The sequence below is a fragment of the Engraulis encrasicolus genome, chromosome 15, assembly GCF_034702125.1.
Source record: "Engraulis encrasicolus isolate BLACKSEA-1 chromosome 15, IST_EnEncr_1.0, whole genome shotgun sequence".
Lineage (NCBI taxonomy): Eukaryota > Metazoa > Chordata > Actinopteri > Clupeiformes > Engraulidae > Engraulis > Engraulis encrasicolus.
The window spans coordinates 47,980,663-47,995,936 of record NC_085871.1 but is presented as its reverse complement, the minus strand read 5'-3'; the positions used below and the strand labels follow the sequence as shown (position 1 = coordinate 47,995,936).

At 43.6% G+C, this 15,274-nt stretch overlaps 1 protein-coding gene across 1 annotated transcript; it reads right to left on the bottom strand.

Moving 5' to 3' along the window:
- Positions 1 to 2,097: 2,097 nt before the first annotated feature.
- LOC134464313 (probable inactive protein kinase DDB_G0270444) lies at positions 2,098 to 14,326 on the bottom strand. Its single transcript, XM_063217780.1, has 9 exons — positions 14,247 to 14,326; positions 13,880 to 13,951; positions 12,941 to 13,104; positions 7,548 to 7,817; positions 6,628 to 6,788; positions 5,850 to 6,585; positions 5,044 to 5,116; positions 3,851 to 3,899; positions 2,098 to 2,507 (listed from the first exon to the last, which is right to left on the bottom strand). The coding sequence occupies exons 1-8, from the start codon at positions 14,251 to 14,253 to the stop codon at positions 3,859 to 3,861; spliced, it is 1,524 nt and encodes a 507-aa protein (XP_063073850.1). The 5' UTR covers positions 14,254 to 14,326; the 3' UTR covers positions 2,098 to 2,507; positions 3,851 to 3,858.
- Positions 14,327 to 15,274: the final 948 nt, after the last annotated feature.

The window sequence follows — 15,274 nt, the reverse complement described above, 5'->3', positions numbered from 1 at the left end:
GACATTGTCCTGTCCTACAGTTGTGCATCAATGTTGCAACTAGTGGCTCAGTCGGAGAGCTTGGATTGGGTTCACTCCCTTTCTACACCGTCTCCTTATCTTTCTTTCTGTATCCCTCACTCTAAAAAAAAAATAGGCTATATACACAGAAATTCCAATAACGTGGCACCACTGCCTCATAGTAAAGAAACATAACCAATAACCTCTTAAGCTTTGAGAATTTTATGAAGTTTTCTTTTCTTAAACTCATTTTTAAATGTGCAAACAATATTGCTCCTGTTGTACTGTGTCCATTTGTAACAAAAATAAGCTCAAGAAGAGCGGCCACCAGAGGAGCAGTGAATGGTAACTGCATTGCAGAGGTGCGCAAAACTTCTTTTGGTCAGTCTAGTTTCTCAGTTATTGGAACTCAAATGTGGAACAGTTTACCAACTGCAATAAAAATCCAAACAGAGTTTAAAACATTTAACAGACAACTGAAACACTGGCTGAAGGAAAACCAAAAATGTAATGATAACACACAATAGTTAACACACACACATGCACACACAGCATATATAGGTCACCCTCATCATCTTGTTTTTTTCTTAATGCACAAAGCTTTTATATTATAGGGAGCATGTTTCAAGTTGGCTTATTATTGTCTTGTATACTGTATTGTACAATTGTACTTTTAGATGATTTATATGTTTTATTAGAGTAGGTAGCCTGATCAGGGACTGAGGTTGCAAATTAGCTATCTAGCTATAAACCTTCCATGTATTCACATCTGCAAGTTGTGTCATGGCTCTGCCATGTCATGTATGTAACCATGTGCACTACATTGTCCCTGCCAAATAAACTACAAATCAAAAAATAAAAATTCACAACCAGGATGAAGAGAACATAAGGGTGAATGAGAGCTATGATTTTCTTCCCCCTTTTAAATTAAAAATCTTAATCATCTCATAGCAGTTTGAATGGACAGCAACACCTGACTATTGTGTACAGAACAATGCTCTACAATGTATGCGTATGATGTACAATACAGTGTACATCATGAAGAAACTATTACACACAAAAAAACGATTACAATGACAATATTTATTGGATGCTTAACATTAAAAATGTTTTTTTTTCTCCTGAATGACTGTTACATTTGCACATTTGACATATTCTATTCTAAGTGTCCCTAACTGGGGCCTATACTACAAAGCTGGTTCAGGAGTAAACCAGGTTAGGTTAAGAGGTAAATCATCTAATAGAAGAGCCTGGAGTCCTCATGTTCTCAAGAAAACGAGGACTCCAGGCTCCTCTATTAGATGATTTACCTCTTAACTTAACCTGGTTTACTCCTGAATCAGCTTTGTAGTATACGTATGCCCCTGGCATGCAACATGCTGAATCCCACCAACTACAGGGCCGGACTAAGATGACCCTGGGGGCCCTAGGCTGAAGGTTGCTGTGCCCCTCCCTGAAGGCTAATTTTGCAACAAATTTACATAGACAGTGTTATAATTTCAAGGTACCTACTGTACTCAACACAGATTCTTTTTACAATCCTCAATTTTTCACTTTTGGCCAATAAGGGCCCCATAGCAGATGGTTGACCCTAGGCTGCAGGCATATCGAGCCTGTGGTGGGGCGCCCTAGGCAGCAACCATATCTAGCCTGTGGTGGGGGCCCCTAGCAGGTGGGGCCCTAGGCTGCAGCCATATCTAGCCTGTGGTGGGGCCCCTTAGGCCGCAGCCATATCTAGCCTGTGGTGGGGCCCCTTAGGCTGCAGCCATATCTAGCCTGTGGTGGGGGCCCCTCGCAGGTGGGGCCCTAGGCTGCAGCCATATCTAGCCTGTGGTGGGGCCCCTTAGGCTGCAGCCATATCTAGCCTGTGGTGGGGCCCTAGGCTGCAGCCATATCTAGCCTGTGGTGGGGCCCTAGGCTGCAGCCATATCTAGCCTGTGGTGGGGCCCTAGGCTGCAGCCATATCTAGCCTGTGGTGGGGCCCTAGGCTGCAGCCATATCTAGCCTGTGGTGGGGGACCCTATCAGGTGGGGCCCTAGGATGCAGCCATATCTAGCCAGTGCATTAATCCAGCCCTGCCCACCTATATGATTAGCATGCAACATGCTCCTACCTACTGGTTTTATTCAACATGATGAACATTTAACATGAACATGAACAAACTGCATGAAGAAACAAAAAAACCTTACAATGACGCATGTCTAAACTGAAAACTAGGACCATACATTCCATTGCATGGCTCCATGGTTTGCCCAGAGGCATGACATTAACCCTGACTAACCCACGTTGGGGGGAGGGGATGCTTGACTTTGGGATACACAATTCGTCTTTTTCTTGGAACTGTCAAGGGTGTGTGTGTGTGTGTGTGTGTGTGTGTGTGTGTGTGGGTGGGTGGGTACTGGAATTATCTGGGAGTAATCGGGGTATCCGTTGGAAGGGGATTTGTGCCCCCTGGTGGTAGGTAGGGGATAGGGGTGTGCTTGGCCATCTGGGTGGAGTGGCTGTTTCTGGACAGTGGAAAACACAGTAAGTACAACTGTATGTACAATTTGCAACCTAGACATAAATGCATAAATAATAAGCAATAATAATAGGATGTCTTCTTTGATAGCTGCCTTATGTCTTTCTTTGGTGGATATCCCTGGGTTATTCCCAAGGCTTCTATGACCTATTTTGACAAAAGGATAATATCATCATGTTTTTAATTTATTTAAAGTGATACTGTCCCATTTTTGGATATAATATTAAACCTCCTCTTGAGTTAAAGTGGTAGTTCGCTATTTTAGACATTAAGCCCTGTTTGTGTGACTTCTGGGGTGAAGTAGAGATGTTCTCATCACAATTTTGACATTTGGTGCCGAACGGAGCATTTGGGTATCCAAGAGTGCAGCCCCCCCACCTTTACATTGACTCCAATAGAGCACTCAAGCAATCGATTATAAAATGGCATTAAACTTTTGTTTGAGAAGACATGGAACTCACCGTGTGGTCAGTGGTAGACAGCGATAAATTGACCCTTCTAACTGTTGTTTAGCATTTGGCGGACCTATTTTTCCCCAGACGCCGTTGAATAGCAGTACACATCCAGTCAGTAGGTAGCGATAGTGTGTTGTTTATGTAGACATCAAGGAGCGAGGTAGAACGGCTATCTTTGAGCAGGACTGGCTACAAAAACTACAGCTTGCATACAAACCATAGATAGTAACGTAAACAAACGCACCCCCATTTCCGGTCGCGCGGAGTAATACTAGTCAAACCAATACAATCAATGAAGACGGACAATAATGAATATATCTTCTCTGGAAGCGTATTTCCCGGTGATTTTCGAGCCAACGTATCGCTGCCCACCTCTGACCACTCGGTGAGTTTCATGTCTCTGCAAACGAAAGTTTAATGCCATTTTATGATCGATTGCTTGAGTGCTTCATTGGAGTCAATGTAAAGGTGGGGGGGGGCTGCAGTCTTGAATACCCAAATGCTCCGTTCAGCACCAAATGTCAAAATTGTGATGAGAACATCTCTACTTCACCCCAGAAGTCACACAAACAAGGCTTAATGTCTAAAATAGCGAACTACCACTTTAAGTTATTGGGTTTTACCTTTCTCCTGTACTTCCTGCCATTCTCTGAGTACGGCAGTGCAAATTGTACCTCCAAGCTAGCAGTTAACATTGAGTCCTATGAGACCAGCTAGCCGCCACACTCGGAGAACGGTTGAAAGTACAGGAGAAAGGTAAAACCCAATCATTTAACTCAAGCAGAGGTATAAAATAAGCTTATTTCCAAAAATGGGACCGTATCACTTAAAAGTATTGACTGCATTTCTTTATATTCTTTGACAGATGTCTTACCTTTTGCTTTAGGGGACTCCTGCCGGTCTTCCCTGGTGACTTCTCCGGCCTGTTTTGACAAAAGGATAACATCGTCATTTTTAACAATATCTGTTACACAGTCTTTCATTTGCTTTAAGTATTAACTGGATAATAAACTTCAACTTCAACTTGCCTGTCCACCTTCTCATGGTTCTCACCTCCTCATGGTTCTTACCTGTCCACCTCCTCATGGTTCTTACCTGTCCACCTCCTCATGGTTCTTACCTGTCCACCTCCTCATGGTTCTTACCTGTCCACCTCATGGTTCTCACCTCCTCATGGTTCTTACCTGTCCACCTCCTCATGGTTCTCACCTCCTCATGGTTCTTACCTGTCCACCTCCTCATGGTTCTCACCTCCTCATGGTTCTTACCTGTCCACCTCCTCATGGTTCTCACCTGTCCACCCCCTCATGGTTCTTACCTGTCCACCTCCTCATGGTTCTCACCTCCTCATGGTTCTTACCTGTCCACCTCCTCATGGTTCTCACCTCCTCATGGTTCTCACCTCCTCATGGTTCTTGCCTGTCCACCTCCTCATGGTTCTTACCTCCTCATGGTTCTTACCTGTCCACCTCCTCATGGTTCTTACCTGTCCACCTCCTCATGGTTCTTACCTGTCCACCTCCTCATGGTTCTCACCTCCTCATGGTTCTTACCTGTCCACCTCCTCATGGTTCTTACCTGTCCACCTCATGGTTCTCACCTCCTCATGGTTCTTACCTGTCCACCTCCTCATGGTTCTCACCTCCTCATGGTTCTTACCTGTCCACCTCCTCATGGTTCTCACCTCCTCATGGTTCTTACCTGTCCACCTCCTCATGGTTCTTACCTGTCCACCTCATGGTTCTCACCTCCTCATGGTTCTTACCTGTCCACCTCCTCATGGTTCTCACCTCCTCATGGTTCTTACCTGTCCACCTCCTCATGGTTCTTACCTGTCCACCTCCTCATGGTTCTTACCTGTCCACCTCCTCATGGTTCTCACCTCCTCATGGTTCTTACCTGTCCACCTCCTCATGGTTCTTACCTGTCCACCTCCTCATGGTTCTCACCTCCTCATGGTTCTTACCTGTCCACCTCCTCATGGTTCTCACCTCCTCATGGTTCTCACCTCCTCATGGTTCTTACCTGTCCACCTCCTCATGGTTCTCACCTCCTCATGGTTCTTACCTGTCCACCTCCTCATGGTTCTCGGGGTGAGCGGTGAAAGCAGGACAGAGACCCTCGTCCTTAAGATCTTGTTCTGTGGGAAACACAAAGTCAGACGTGTTAAAGTCTGAAGTTAATATTTCCTTGCCTGTCTGCCTATCTTGACTATCTTGTCTGCACCGTGTGGCAGCCTCCAGAGCTGCAGTGTGAATGTGGGAAATGTTTATCTGTATCTGTCTGTGATCTATAATGTGGGTATGTGTATTTTGAAAGCTCTTTGAGACAATTTTAGGGTTGTGTTGTATTGTATATCTATCTATCTATTAGGGGTGGTACTGTTCACAAAATTCACGGTTCGGTTCATATCACGGTGTCAAGGTCACGGTTTTCGGTTCTCTACGGTTCTTTTTTTTTAGTTCATGATAAATGGTGCACTGGCTAATAGAATCGGACTTATCACTAAATATCCTACATATGGTTTGTATAGGCTTATAATGTGAAAATGGTGTGGTTTTAATTGTGTCATCCTCTGATTTGGTCTTATACGTTTATGTTTTAATTAGAGAGACTGGATAAGATACTCATAGAATCTCTGTTTTACATATTTTTCTGGACAGTATATGAATTGTGGTTTGCGATGGATTGCACGGTTCGGTTCGGTATGTGTGTGAATTGTACGGTTTCGGTTTTCGGTGCGGTCTGTGCCATCCCTACTATCTATCTATCTATCTATCTATCTATCTATCTATCTATCTATCTATCTATCTATCTATCTGTGATCTCATGGAGACTAGAGAATGTGTGTAGGAAATGGAGATAATATCTACCTTGACCTCCTCCTCCTCCTCACTGTTCTCCTCCTGGTGGAACTCCCTCTTCATGAGCCTCCTCCTGCTCCATTTCACCTCCTCCTGGCTGCTCCCTTCCTCTTCCTTAACCACCTCCTCTTCAACCCTCTCTTCCTTAATCACCACCTCCTCTTCAACCGCCTGCTCTTTAATCACCACCTCCTGGCTGTTCACCTCCTCTTTAACCAACTCCTCCTGACTGTTCACCTCCTCCTGGTTGACTGCCCTCTTCCTGAGCCTCCTCCTGTTCCATTTCACCTCCTCCTTGCTGCTCCCCTCCTCCTGGCTGCTCCCCTCCTCCTCGTGAACCACCTCCTCTTCAACCATCTCCTCCTTAATCACTAGCTCCTGGACGTTCACCTCCTCCTTAACCACCTCCCCCTGGGCCACCACCTCCTGGCTGTTCACCTCCTCCTGGGGCAGGTCGTCTTGAACCACCTCCTCTTCAACCACCTCTTCCTCCATCACCTCCTTCTGGCTGTTCACCTCCTCCTTTACCACCTCCTCTTGGACCACCTCCCCCTGGGCCATCTCCTCCTGGCTGTTCACCTCCTCCTGGAGCGGGTCTTCTTGAACCCCCTGCTCCTCCTCCTCCTCCTCCACCAACTCCTCCTTCACCACCTCCTCTTGGGGCGGGTCTTCTTGAACCCCCTCCTCCTCCAACTCCTCCTCCTCCACCTCCTCATCATCATCCTCCTGGGGCGGGTCTTCTTGAACCCCCTCTTCCTCCTCCTCCTCCTCCTCCTCCTCCACCAACTCCTCCTCCTCCTCCTCCTGGGGCAGGTCATCTTGAACCACTTCCTCCAGGGCCACCTGCTCGTAGTCATCTTTAAAAAACCATTCGGAGGCTGCTACATCGTAGTACATGAAGATCGCCATGCGCAAGGTCATTTCAATGTCAAGTACTGACATTAGAGCCTACAAACATACAGTAGACACACATAACTAAATACATAAGTGAGTACACCCCTCACACTTGTGCAGATTTGTAAGTATATCTTTTCATAGGACAACATTAAAGAAATTTCACTTTGACACAATGATTAGTGACCTGTTAACAACATATATAATCATTTAAATTTGTTGTTCACTCACAAAAAATCAAAATAAAGCCATTAATGTTTGAATATTACCCACAAAAGTGAGTACAACCCAGATTAAAATCCGGTATAGCAGGGGCCGTGTTGGCCTGAATCGTCTCGAAATGAAAAGGGATTAAAAGGGAGGTGTGCGTTTCAACCTTTCTTTACATTGAACTTTGACATTTTGAGTATGCACTTGGCAGACTCGAGATTAGTGTGAGATTTGAATGAAATCCTACGGAGAGTATCATGATCTGCTTTAGTAGTCACAGTGCATGTTGACATGCATGTTTCTTTTAATGTGTAATTCAGATTCCCAATGTTGACAGCATTCATGCATCAACCATGTCAGTCCCAGTACCACGCTTGACTATTGAGAGGATAAACTACTTGTGGAAGTGCGCACTCTACTTCAAGACCAACTCTCTAACCACCATGCCATGGCTGCCCCCAATACAGTATCGTGACTCTGCGTATCACGATTTCTCGATTCGATACAATATCGTCACAGCCCTAGAACTAGAACCTTAGCAATAAAGTGCTGGGGCAGACCCTGCAGCACGTACCATGACCAGGACCGCGTTCTTGTACTCACATGTTCCGCGATGGAGGTGCGAAGGTCTTCAAAGGTTGGCTGTGGTTTTGGCAGTCCCAGCTCCACCCAAATCCGTTTGAACTGGGCCAGCAGGAGGGAAGTATTCACTCCCTCTCCAGTGTTACTGGAAAAGAAGAACTCTGAGCTCCAACCGGGAATGTCCTTCCTGGCCTCAAGCCATGACTTCATGATGCCATATGTTTGGGAGTTCACAGGCACCCGTGCTTCGCCAAAGAACCTCTTGCCGTTAGGGTTTATGAGGTAACTAATCTGTATGAGCATTCAATGAGTAAAACAGTCAAAACAAGTGAACTTAATGATCGGAAATCTATGTAACAGGTAGAGCTGTACAGGATCCAAGATCCGGTTCCGGATCCGGCAGGATAATAGGGTTTTTCAGACTATCCGGATCCGGCAGGATCTTAAGCAGTGGATCCGGTATCCGGCAGTTACCTAAAAATCAGGATCTGGGGCATCTCTAGCCTAGGCTTTTCAGTCAGGGGTCATTCCACGCCAAATCTCCGAATCATCCCGCACGACCATCTCAGATTTGGCAGAAAAAAATCAAGGAGGTTCACAAACGTCCCAATAGGAAAAGTGCAAAATTATAGCTCTCAACTCCTCATAGTTTTGTCATTAAAAATGTTTTTGTCAGGTACCCCCCTGACTCGTTTGGAACAGACTTCTCAGAGAGCCCACTTTCAGAGTGTTGTATCTAAAAAACTACTTTAAGTAGGTCCTTGTGAATTTCAAGGGGTAACATTTGGAACATGTACTTGTGAAATGTGGATTTTCACACATCCTCTTGTCATTTACCACCGTTTTCTGGGGGCTTTAAGTTGCTTGAAAAATTCTCACCTTTGAATTTGTGGGCATCATTGAAGGACTGTGGTAAGTGCAGATTTAAAGACAGAGGTTTGATATGGACAATGTATGTTCCCAACCATTCTGTGCATGTTGTGTTGAAAGACTGATCTTCTGCGATGAACAGTTTAGAAGATATGAAGTCTTTAAAATGGAAAAACAGAAACTTGGTGCCATCTTTGCCACGTTATTAAAAAAAAATGTCACGACTCACCACCATATTATCAACAGTTTTGTAAAGATTAGATGTCTGTTCTTAACATATTCAAAAACTGGGATGGTATTCTGCCTCATTTGGTCACTGTGATTTTTTAAAAACCCACTGTTGTGTGACTTCCACTGCTCCTATGAAAACCTGATACTGGGGGGCAACTTTGCCACGCTATACCAAAACAATGACAGCAATTACCACAATGAACTGAACAGTTTTGGAAAGATAGGATGTCTGTTTGTAACATATCCAAAAACTGGGATGGTGTTTTGCATCAATGTCTTGTAATGACTCTTGAAAAACCCCTTTGCTGCTACATCAGCAGCTCCTGTGAAAATGCCTAAGTCACATGAATTACCAGGGGCGGAGCTATAAGGGGACAAGTAGGGCATTTGTCCAGGGCCCTCCTGAATTTGTGGTAGGGGCCATAATCATGACCTTTGCAGACTTTTGGGTGCCAATCTATTTGGGCTGACACTGTGAATGACAGGCAGTTTGACTTGGGCATTTTTGATACAAGAAATGTGACTTGAGTATTTTTGAAGCACAGTCAAGAAACAGTTGAGTGATATATATACCATTATTATTTATTATCTTTTTCTTTTAGCTTTTAGGTAACTACATTTTTTGGTAACTAAATGTCCGTGAATTAAATGTTATGGCCATGTGTTTAAACCTCAACACTGTAGGAGTTAACATTTTGCTATTATACCGTAAAGTAAGTCTTGAATTGCAGTAGTGATAGATTAACTGAATCATTCTGATTTTGTAAAGTAGCATTGTTAACATATAGTCTTGATGCAGGATGTTTGCTGAACTTTATTTCAGCATATGGTGTTTTAAATAAATTTCTTTGAGCTGTAAAGATATTTTCATATTTTAATTCAACACATTTCATGTTTCCCATCCCATCTGCACCTTTGCTTTGTTGTTAGAGGTGCATATCAAATAATTCAACACATAGACCTTTGCCATGTACCAATACAATGCGCTAGGTTCCTCGGTCATGGTTAGGACTGGGGCGGGGCCAAGTTCTATGAAGAGGTCACCTTTGTCGTGGTTTTTTTGGGGGGGGTGGGACACTTCTATTATCATGGAGAAGAGAAAAAAACAGTGATGATACACAAGGAGGAGACTGTTCGTAAGGAGGTAACCTGACTAAACAGCTGTCCTGCCCCTCCAATCACCATGACTGAGCTACCCTGAGCATGGTGCTAGACCACTGCAATACTAACTAAGTGTTTATCAAGGATTAACTCTGTCACAGAGCTGAACAATGCATGCATTAATGTTTGTTGTTCTACATTAACCTTGATAAGTATGCATAAATGCACATACTTGTACACATGAAGTTAAGCACAAATCAAATGTAGAAAGAATAATCACATGACATAAAGTAATATCTCATAAACAGTCCAAAATAATCCATATCAGGTCTCAGAACTGCATCAAAGTTGGTAATCAAGTTATTAAAGATTGTTGAATTTTGTAATAAAAAGCAACGAGATGTGAGGATAGTCAGGATGTACTTGTTTTAAGATCTACGGGGATGTTTCATTGATTCAACATTTCATAACTTTATTCCGGTATTTGGTTTTCAGTGCCTAAAGATGAAGTTTACACACGTCTATAACCTTTGATTTACTGAAATGTAGTTACTGAAAAAGCTGAAAAAAAAACCCTCTGTCAACAGCCACTTTTACTTTTTTGCCGTATTATATTGAGTGTGTCGAAAATGCTCAAGTCAAATATCTTGTATCAAAAATGTCTGACTCAAATTGCTCAAGTCATTCACAGTGGCGGAACAATTGCACATAGGGCCTCATGGCAAATACTGGTAGATAGGGCCCCAGTGTAGCCTGCAAAGATCAGAGCAGGGGCCCCACCTCAATAGAGCAGCAAGCTGCAGATGTCACACAGTCGTTTTTACAAGTCCATTTTTAAAAAATGAGACAGAGCACCACCCCAGTTTTTGGATATGTTAAAAACAGACATTGAGTCTTTCTAAAACTGTAAATGTCATAGTGGTGAGTTCTGTCATTTCTTTTGTATAACATGGCGAAGATGCCACTAATATCAATTTTTCATAGGAGCTGTGGAAGTCACACAACAGTGGGTTTTTGAAAAATCATTGTGACCAAATGAGGCAGAATACCATACCAGTTTTTGGATATGTTAAGAACAGACATCTAATCTTTCCAAAACTGTTGATAATATGGTGGTCAGTCGTGACATTTTTTTTTAATAACATGACAAAGATGGCACCAAGTTTCAGTTTTTCCATTTTAAAGACTTCATATCTTCTAAACTTCATCGCAGAAGATCAGTCTTTCAACATAACATGCACAGAATGGTTGGGAACATACACTGTCCATATCAAACCTCTGTCTTTAAAACTGCGCTTACCACAGTCCTTCAAAGATGCCCACAAATTCAAAGGTGAGAATTTTTCAAGCAACTTTAAGCCCCCAGAAAACGGTGGTAAATGACAAGAGGATGTGTGAAAATCCACATTTCACAAGTACATGTTCCAAATGTTACCCCTTGAAATTTGTAAGGACCTACTTAAAGCAGTTTTTTAGATACGGCAATCTGAAAGTGGGCTCTCTGAGAAGTCTGTTCCAAACGAGTCAGGGGGGTACCTGACAAAAACATTTTTAATGACAAAACTATGAGGAGTTGAGAGCTATAATTTTGCACTTTTCCTATTGGGACGTTTGTGAACCTCCTTGATTTTTTTCTGCCAAATCTAAGATGGTCGTGCGGGATGATTCGGAGATTTGGCGTGGAATGACCCTCAGTCTTTCACAACCCCAATCGCTGCATGGAGTGAAAGCCCTTTGGAAGCGGCCGTTGAAGGCAGTGTGGTAGTAAGCCAATGAGTCTTAAAAACAGTTTGTGCCAACGTAATAAAAAGGGCCCACGTGTGCGAGTTGGCTATGTGTTTCAACCCTTTCGTAGGATCCGGTATCCGGTTCCGGATCCGGCAGGATCTTAAAGGGACAGTTTGGTCAATTTCAACATGCAGTTGTAATGCTCACACTACCCTGGACTTGTCAGTGCCTGAGATTTTTTTTTCTTCTTCTTCAGCCGTTTCCGAGATCCTGGTCATTGTAATGGGGGCAGCTCTTTGTTTACATTTCAAAAAAAACATTTTTATTTATTCCCAAAAACATCCAAAAGGTTATAAAACATCAGCAGACAACTAGCAAACAGCAGTACCTTTTGGGAAAATATTTGGAGTTGGCCTATGTTTCATTTTTTAAAAATGTAAACAAACGCTGCCCCCATTAGAATTGCTCATATCTCGGAAAGGGCTGAGCCGAAAAATGTGGCATCACCAGGTACTGACAAGTCAAGGGTAGCATGAGCAATACAACTGCATGTTGAAATTGACCAAACTGTCCCTTTAAGCAGTGGATCCGGTATCCGGCAGGATCCTAAAAATCAGGATCCGGTGCATCTCTAATAACAGGGTTAACACAGAAGTTTAAAATTTCGTTTGATCAGTCTCCAAAGTGCAGTGTAAAATCAAACATATAAATAAGACATCGACAATAATCTCTCTCTCTCATACACACACACACACACTATTACATTTTATTACATTATATCACATTATACATAGGCCTAAATATTACATTAAATTACACTTAGTAGCTGACACTTTTATCTGAAGTGATTTACAGTTATTAACAGGGTATTGATTACAGTCCATGGAGCAATATGGGTTTAGCTCACGGCTGCCCCATAGGTCTGACATATGAAATCTGTTGTTTTGGTTTCCCAATATGTGCAAGGGCTTCATGAAACACATGAATGGAGATGAATGGACACTCTCTCTCTCATTGGAGACGCTTAACGGGGCAATCAATACTGTGTTTCTGAACATAGTCCACATACCTTTGACCTGATACTATGTTTAATGTAAGTTTATTTTCCTTTATTATATGTCTATGTGTCTGTCTGCGTCTGGAGCTGCGGTATATGTAGGCTGCCATTTTGACTATGACTCCCGGGACTCCTAGTCTGAATATGACAAAGCTGGATAAAAAAATGATAAATAAATACATGAATAATATAAAGTTTTATTCATGTATTTTATTTCATTAATTTTAATTTTCTTACATTGTTAGATCTCACCTTTTTATTCATCCATTTACTGAAGTGGTTTTCCAGATTGTTCTTGCGTGGAATGGGGTGTCTGCCTTAAATGTGTAATGTCTTTGAATGTGCAATGTGTAACTGTATGTGTTTTACAATGGTGAAACTTAAGACAAGTTAGAATCAATAAACAATAAAACAATAAAGTACACACGTAGATCACGTAGCCCCGTTCCGTTTTCCTCGCCTTCAGCACTTCTGATGCTTTCATCTTCTTCATGACAGTCATTGCGTTGGCAGAAACCCCCACAAGTTTCCCAGCCAGCAGAGCCAGAAATCTCTGGATTGCACTCCTTTCCCCTTCTTGTACAGCCTTGTCTATGGAACCAGAAATGAGAGAATACAGAAAAAAAATAATTATGCAACAATATTTTAAGAAGTCCTCTCGTTATTTTATTAATACTGCTGTTTTCCCTATTGTTATTGAATGTGTTATGCGTTGGTCCTGTTAAAAAAAAGTTCTGGTTGCTTTGTTTCAAGCCGTTTTTGCAAGCTAGCTTGTGGACAAACGAGAGGGTATTTCGCGTTTCTCATGCATATATCCATCTCTGATTGGCTCCCTCCTCCTGCTCTGCAGAGAGATTCTAAAGGTTATCGACTCGCCACTTCCCCGGGTGGTACTGCAATATAGGGGCGCCAACGGAGTCGTGCAGGCTCCATTCAGGGCTGTGCTCTCTCGACAGTGACCCCTAGGCGAACTGCAGGCATGGGCCGACTAGAGTGGGGAGGCTGTATATAAACCGGCTGTGTGCTCTGTGTGTATCTGAGAGTAGCAACCAGCTGATAGCTAGGCTAAGCTAGGTTTCGGGCTACCAGACGTTGCTTGTTTTGAAAACAAGCAGAAAAAATTTACTCTGCATGTTTTTAGATGTGACGCAACACAGACAGGCTTTCGTGATTCACTCGTGGCTCTGCATTGTTTATGTCAATTGGGAAACACAGCCAGGCGAGGTGACGCACCACTAAAAAGCCTTGCATGTGGTTTTAACTTGGGGTATTTTCAAAAGGAGCGAGTAAAACTGTTTTTTATCTGAAGTTGGCCTTTAAACAATATTCAACCATTTTGGATATGTAAATTTATGTACAGACTTACCGAAAAACTTGGGCAGCACCTCATCAGCCTTCTTTAAAAAAGAGCGGTGCACACTCTTACGGAGGATTTTATCTGGATTGCATATAATATAGAATAGAATAGAATAGAATAGAAGAGGAGAGAACAAAAAAAGGGAAAGCCCATTGGGAAACTCCTTTATTGACATTATTCAAGCATAATGAGGGCAGCTGCATCATACAGTACACACATACATGGAAAGTTCAAGGGTACTTCAGCCATTGATAGGGGTGGGGGGAGGACTGGTAAGGGTGGGATTTGAACCTGCAACCATCTGGCTGCCTCCATTTAGCATGCAAATAAATCTCTGAAGCTATGAAAAAAAAAAGAGAAAGAAATCAACCATTACCCCGCATGGTGTCGCGTCCTGTTACTCTTCCCGAACTGTCTGTCTTTCAGGATTCTGTCTTTTGCAGGCTTAGGTCTTGGTTCTTGCCAGTTTTGCTACTGTGTGTGTAGTCCAGGTGCTGTTCCGAACTTGCCGAGGCATGAGAGGACCAGGCCAGAGAAAGGGACAGCACGTTACAGGAGGAGGTGGAGGAGATGGAGGAGGAGGAGGAGGAGGAGGAGGGAGAAGACAGAGGAGGAGGAGGATGAGGGGGCTAGAGGAGGAAGAAGAGGTTACTTCAAAAGAAGGAGACGGAGGAGGAGGGAGAAGACAGAGGAGGAGGAGGAGCTAAAGGAGGATGAGGAGGAGGTTACTTCAAAAGGAGGAGCGTTAAAGGAAGAGGAGGAGGAAGAGGAGGAGGGGGCTAGAGGGAGAGGAGGGGCTAGAGGAAGAGGAGGGGGGAGGAGGAGGAGGATGAAGAGGAGCTAGCAGGGCATTAGAGGAGGAGGGGGGTAGAGGAAGAGGAGGTGGAGGTTACTTTAAAAGGAGGAGGAGGAAGAGGAGCGATAGATGAGGAGGAGGAGGAGGAGGAAGAGTATACTTCAAAAGGAGGAGGAAGAACTAGAGGAGGAGGAGGAGGAGGAGCGATAGAGGAAGAGGAGGAGAGCAGGGTTACAGCCACACTGTTATGGAGGAAGAGGATGAGCGATGAAAGAGCAGCGTTAAAGGAGGAGAGGAGAGGCGGAGGAGAAGGGAGGGAAGAGGAGCGATAGAGGAGGAGAGGGGAGAGGGAAGAGGAGGAAAGCAGGAGGAGGAGAAGGGAGAGGGAAGAGCTTGACAGTTCGAAGGAGGCCAGACGGCCAAAATTGAATCACAGTAAAGCAGTCTATGATAACCTCATCCTGGTTCCTGACTTTCTCCCAACTCATTTCTATGCACTGACCTGCCAGACACCTTTCCAGATGCAACGCAGCCCAATTCAATGTTGTCTCTGCCAAGAGCAGAAACGTAAGAAACGCGGAGGGGGTTAAAAAAATAAATATCACTGT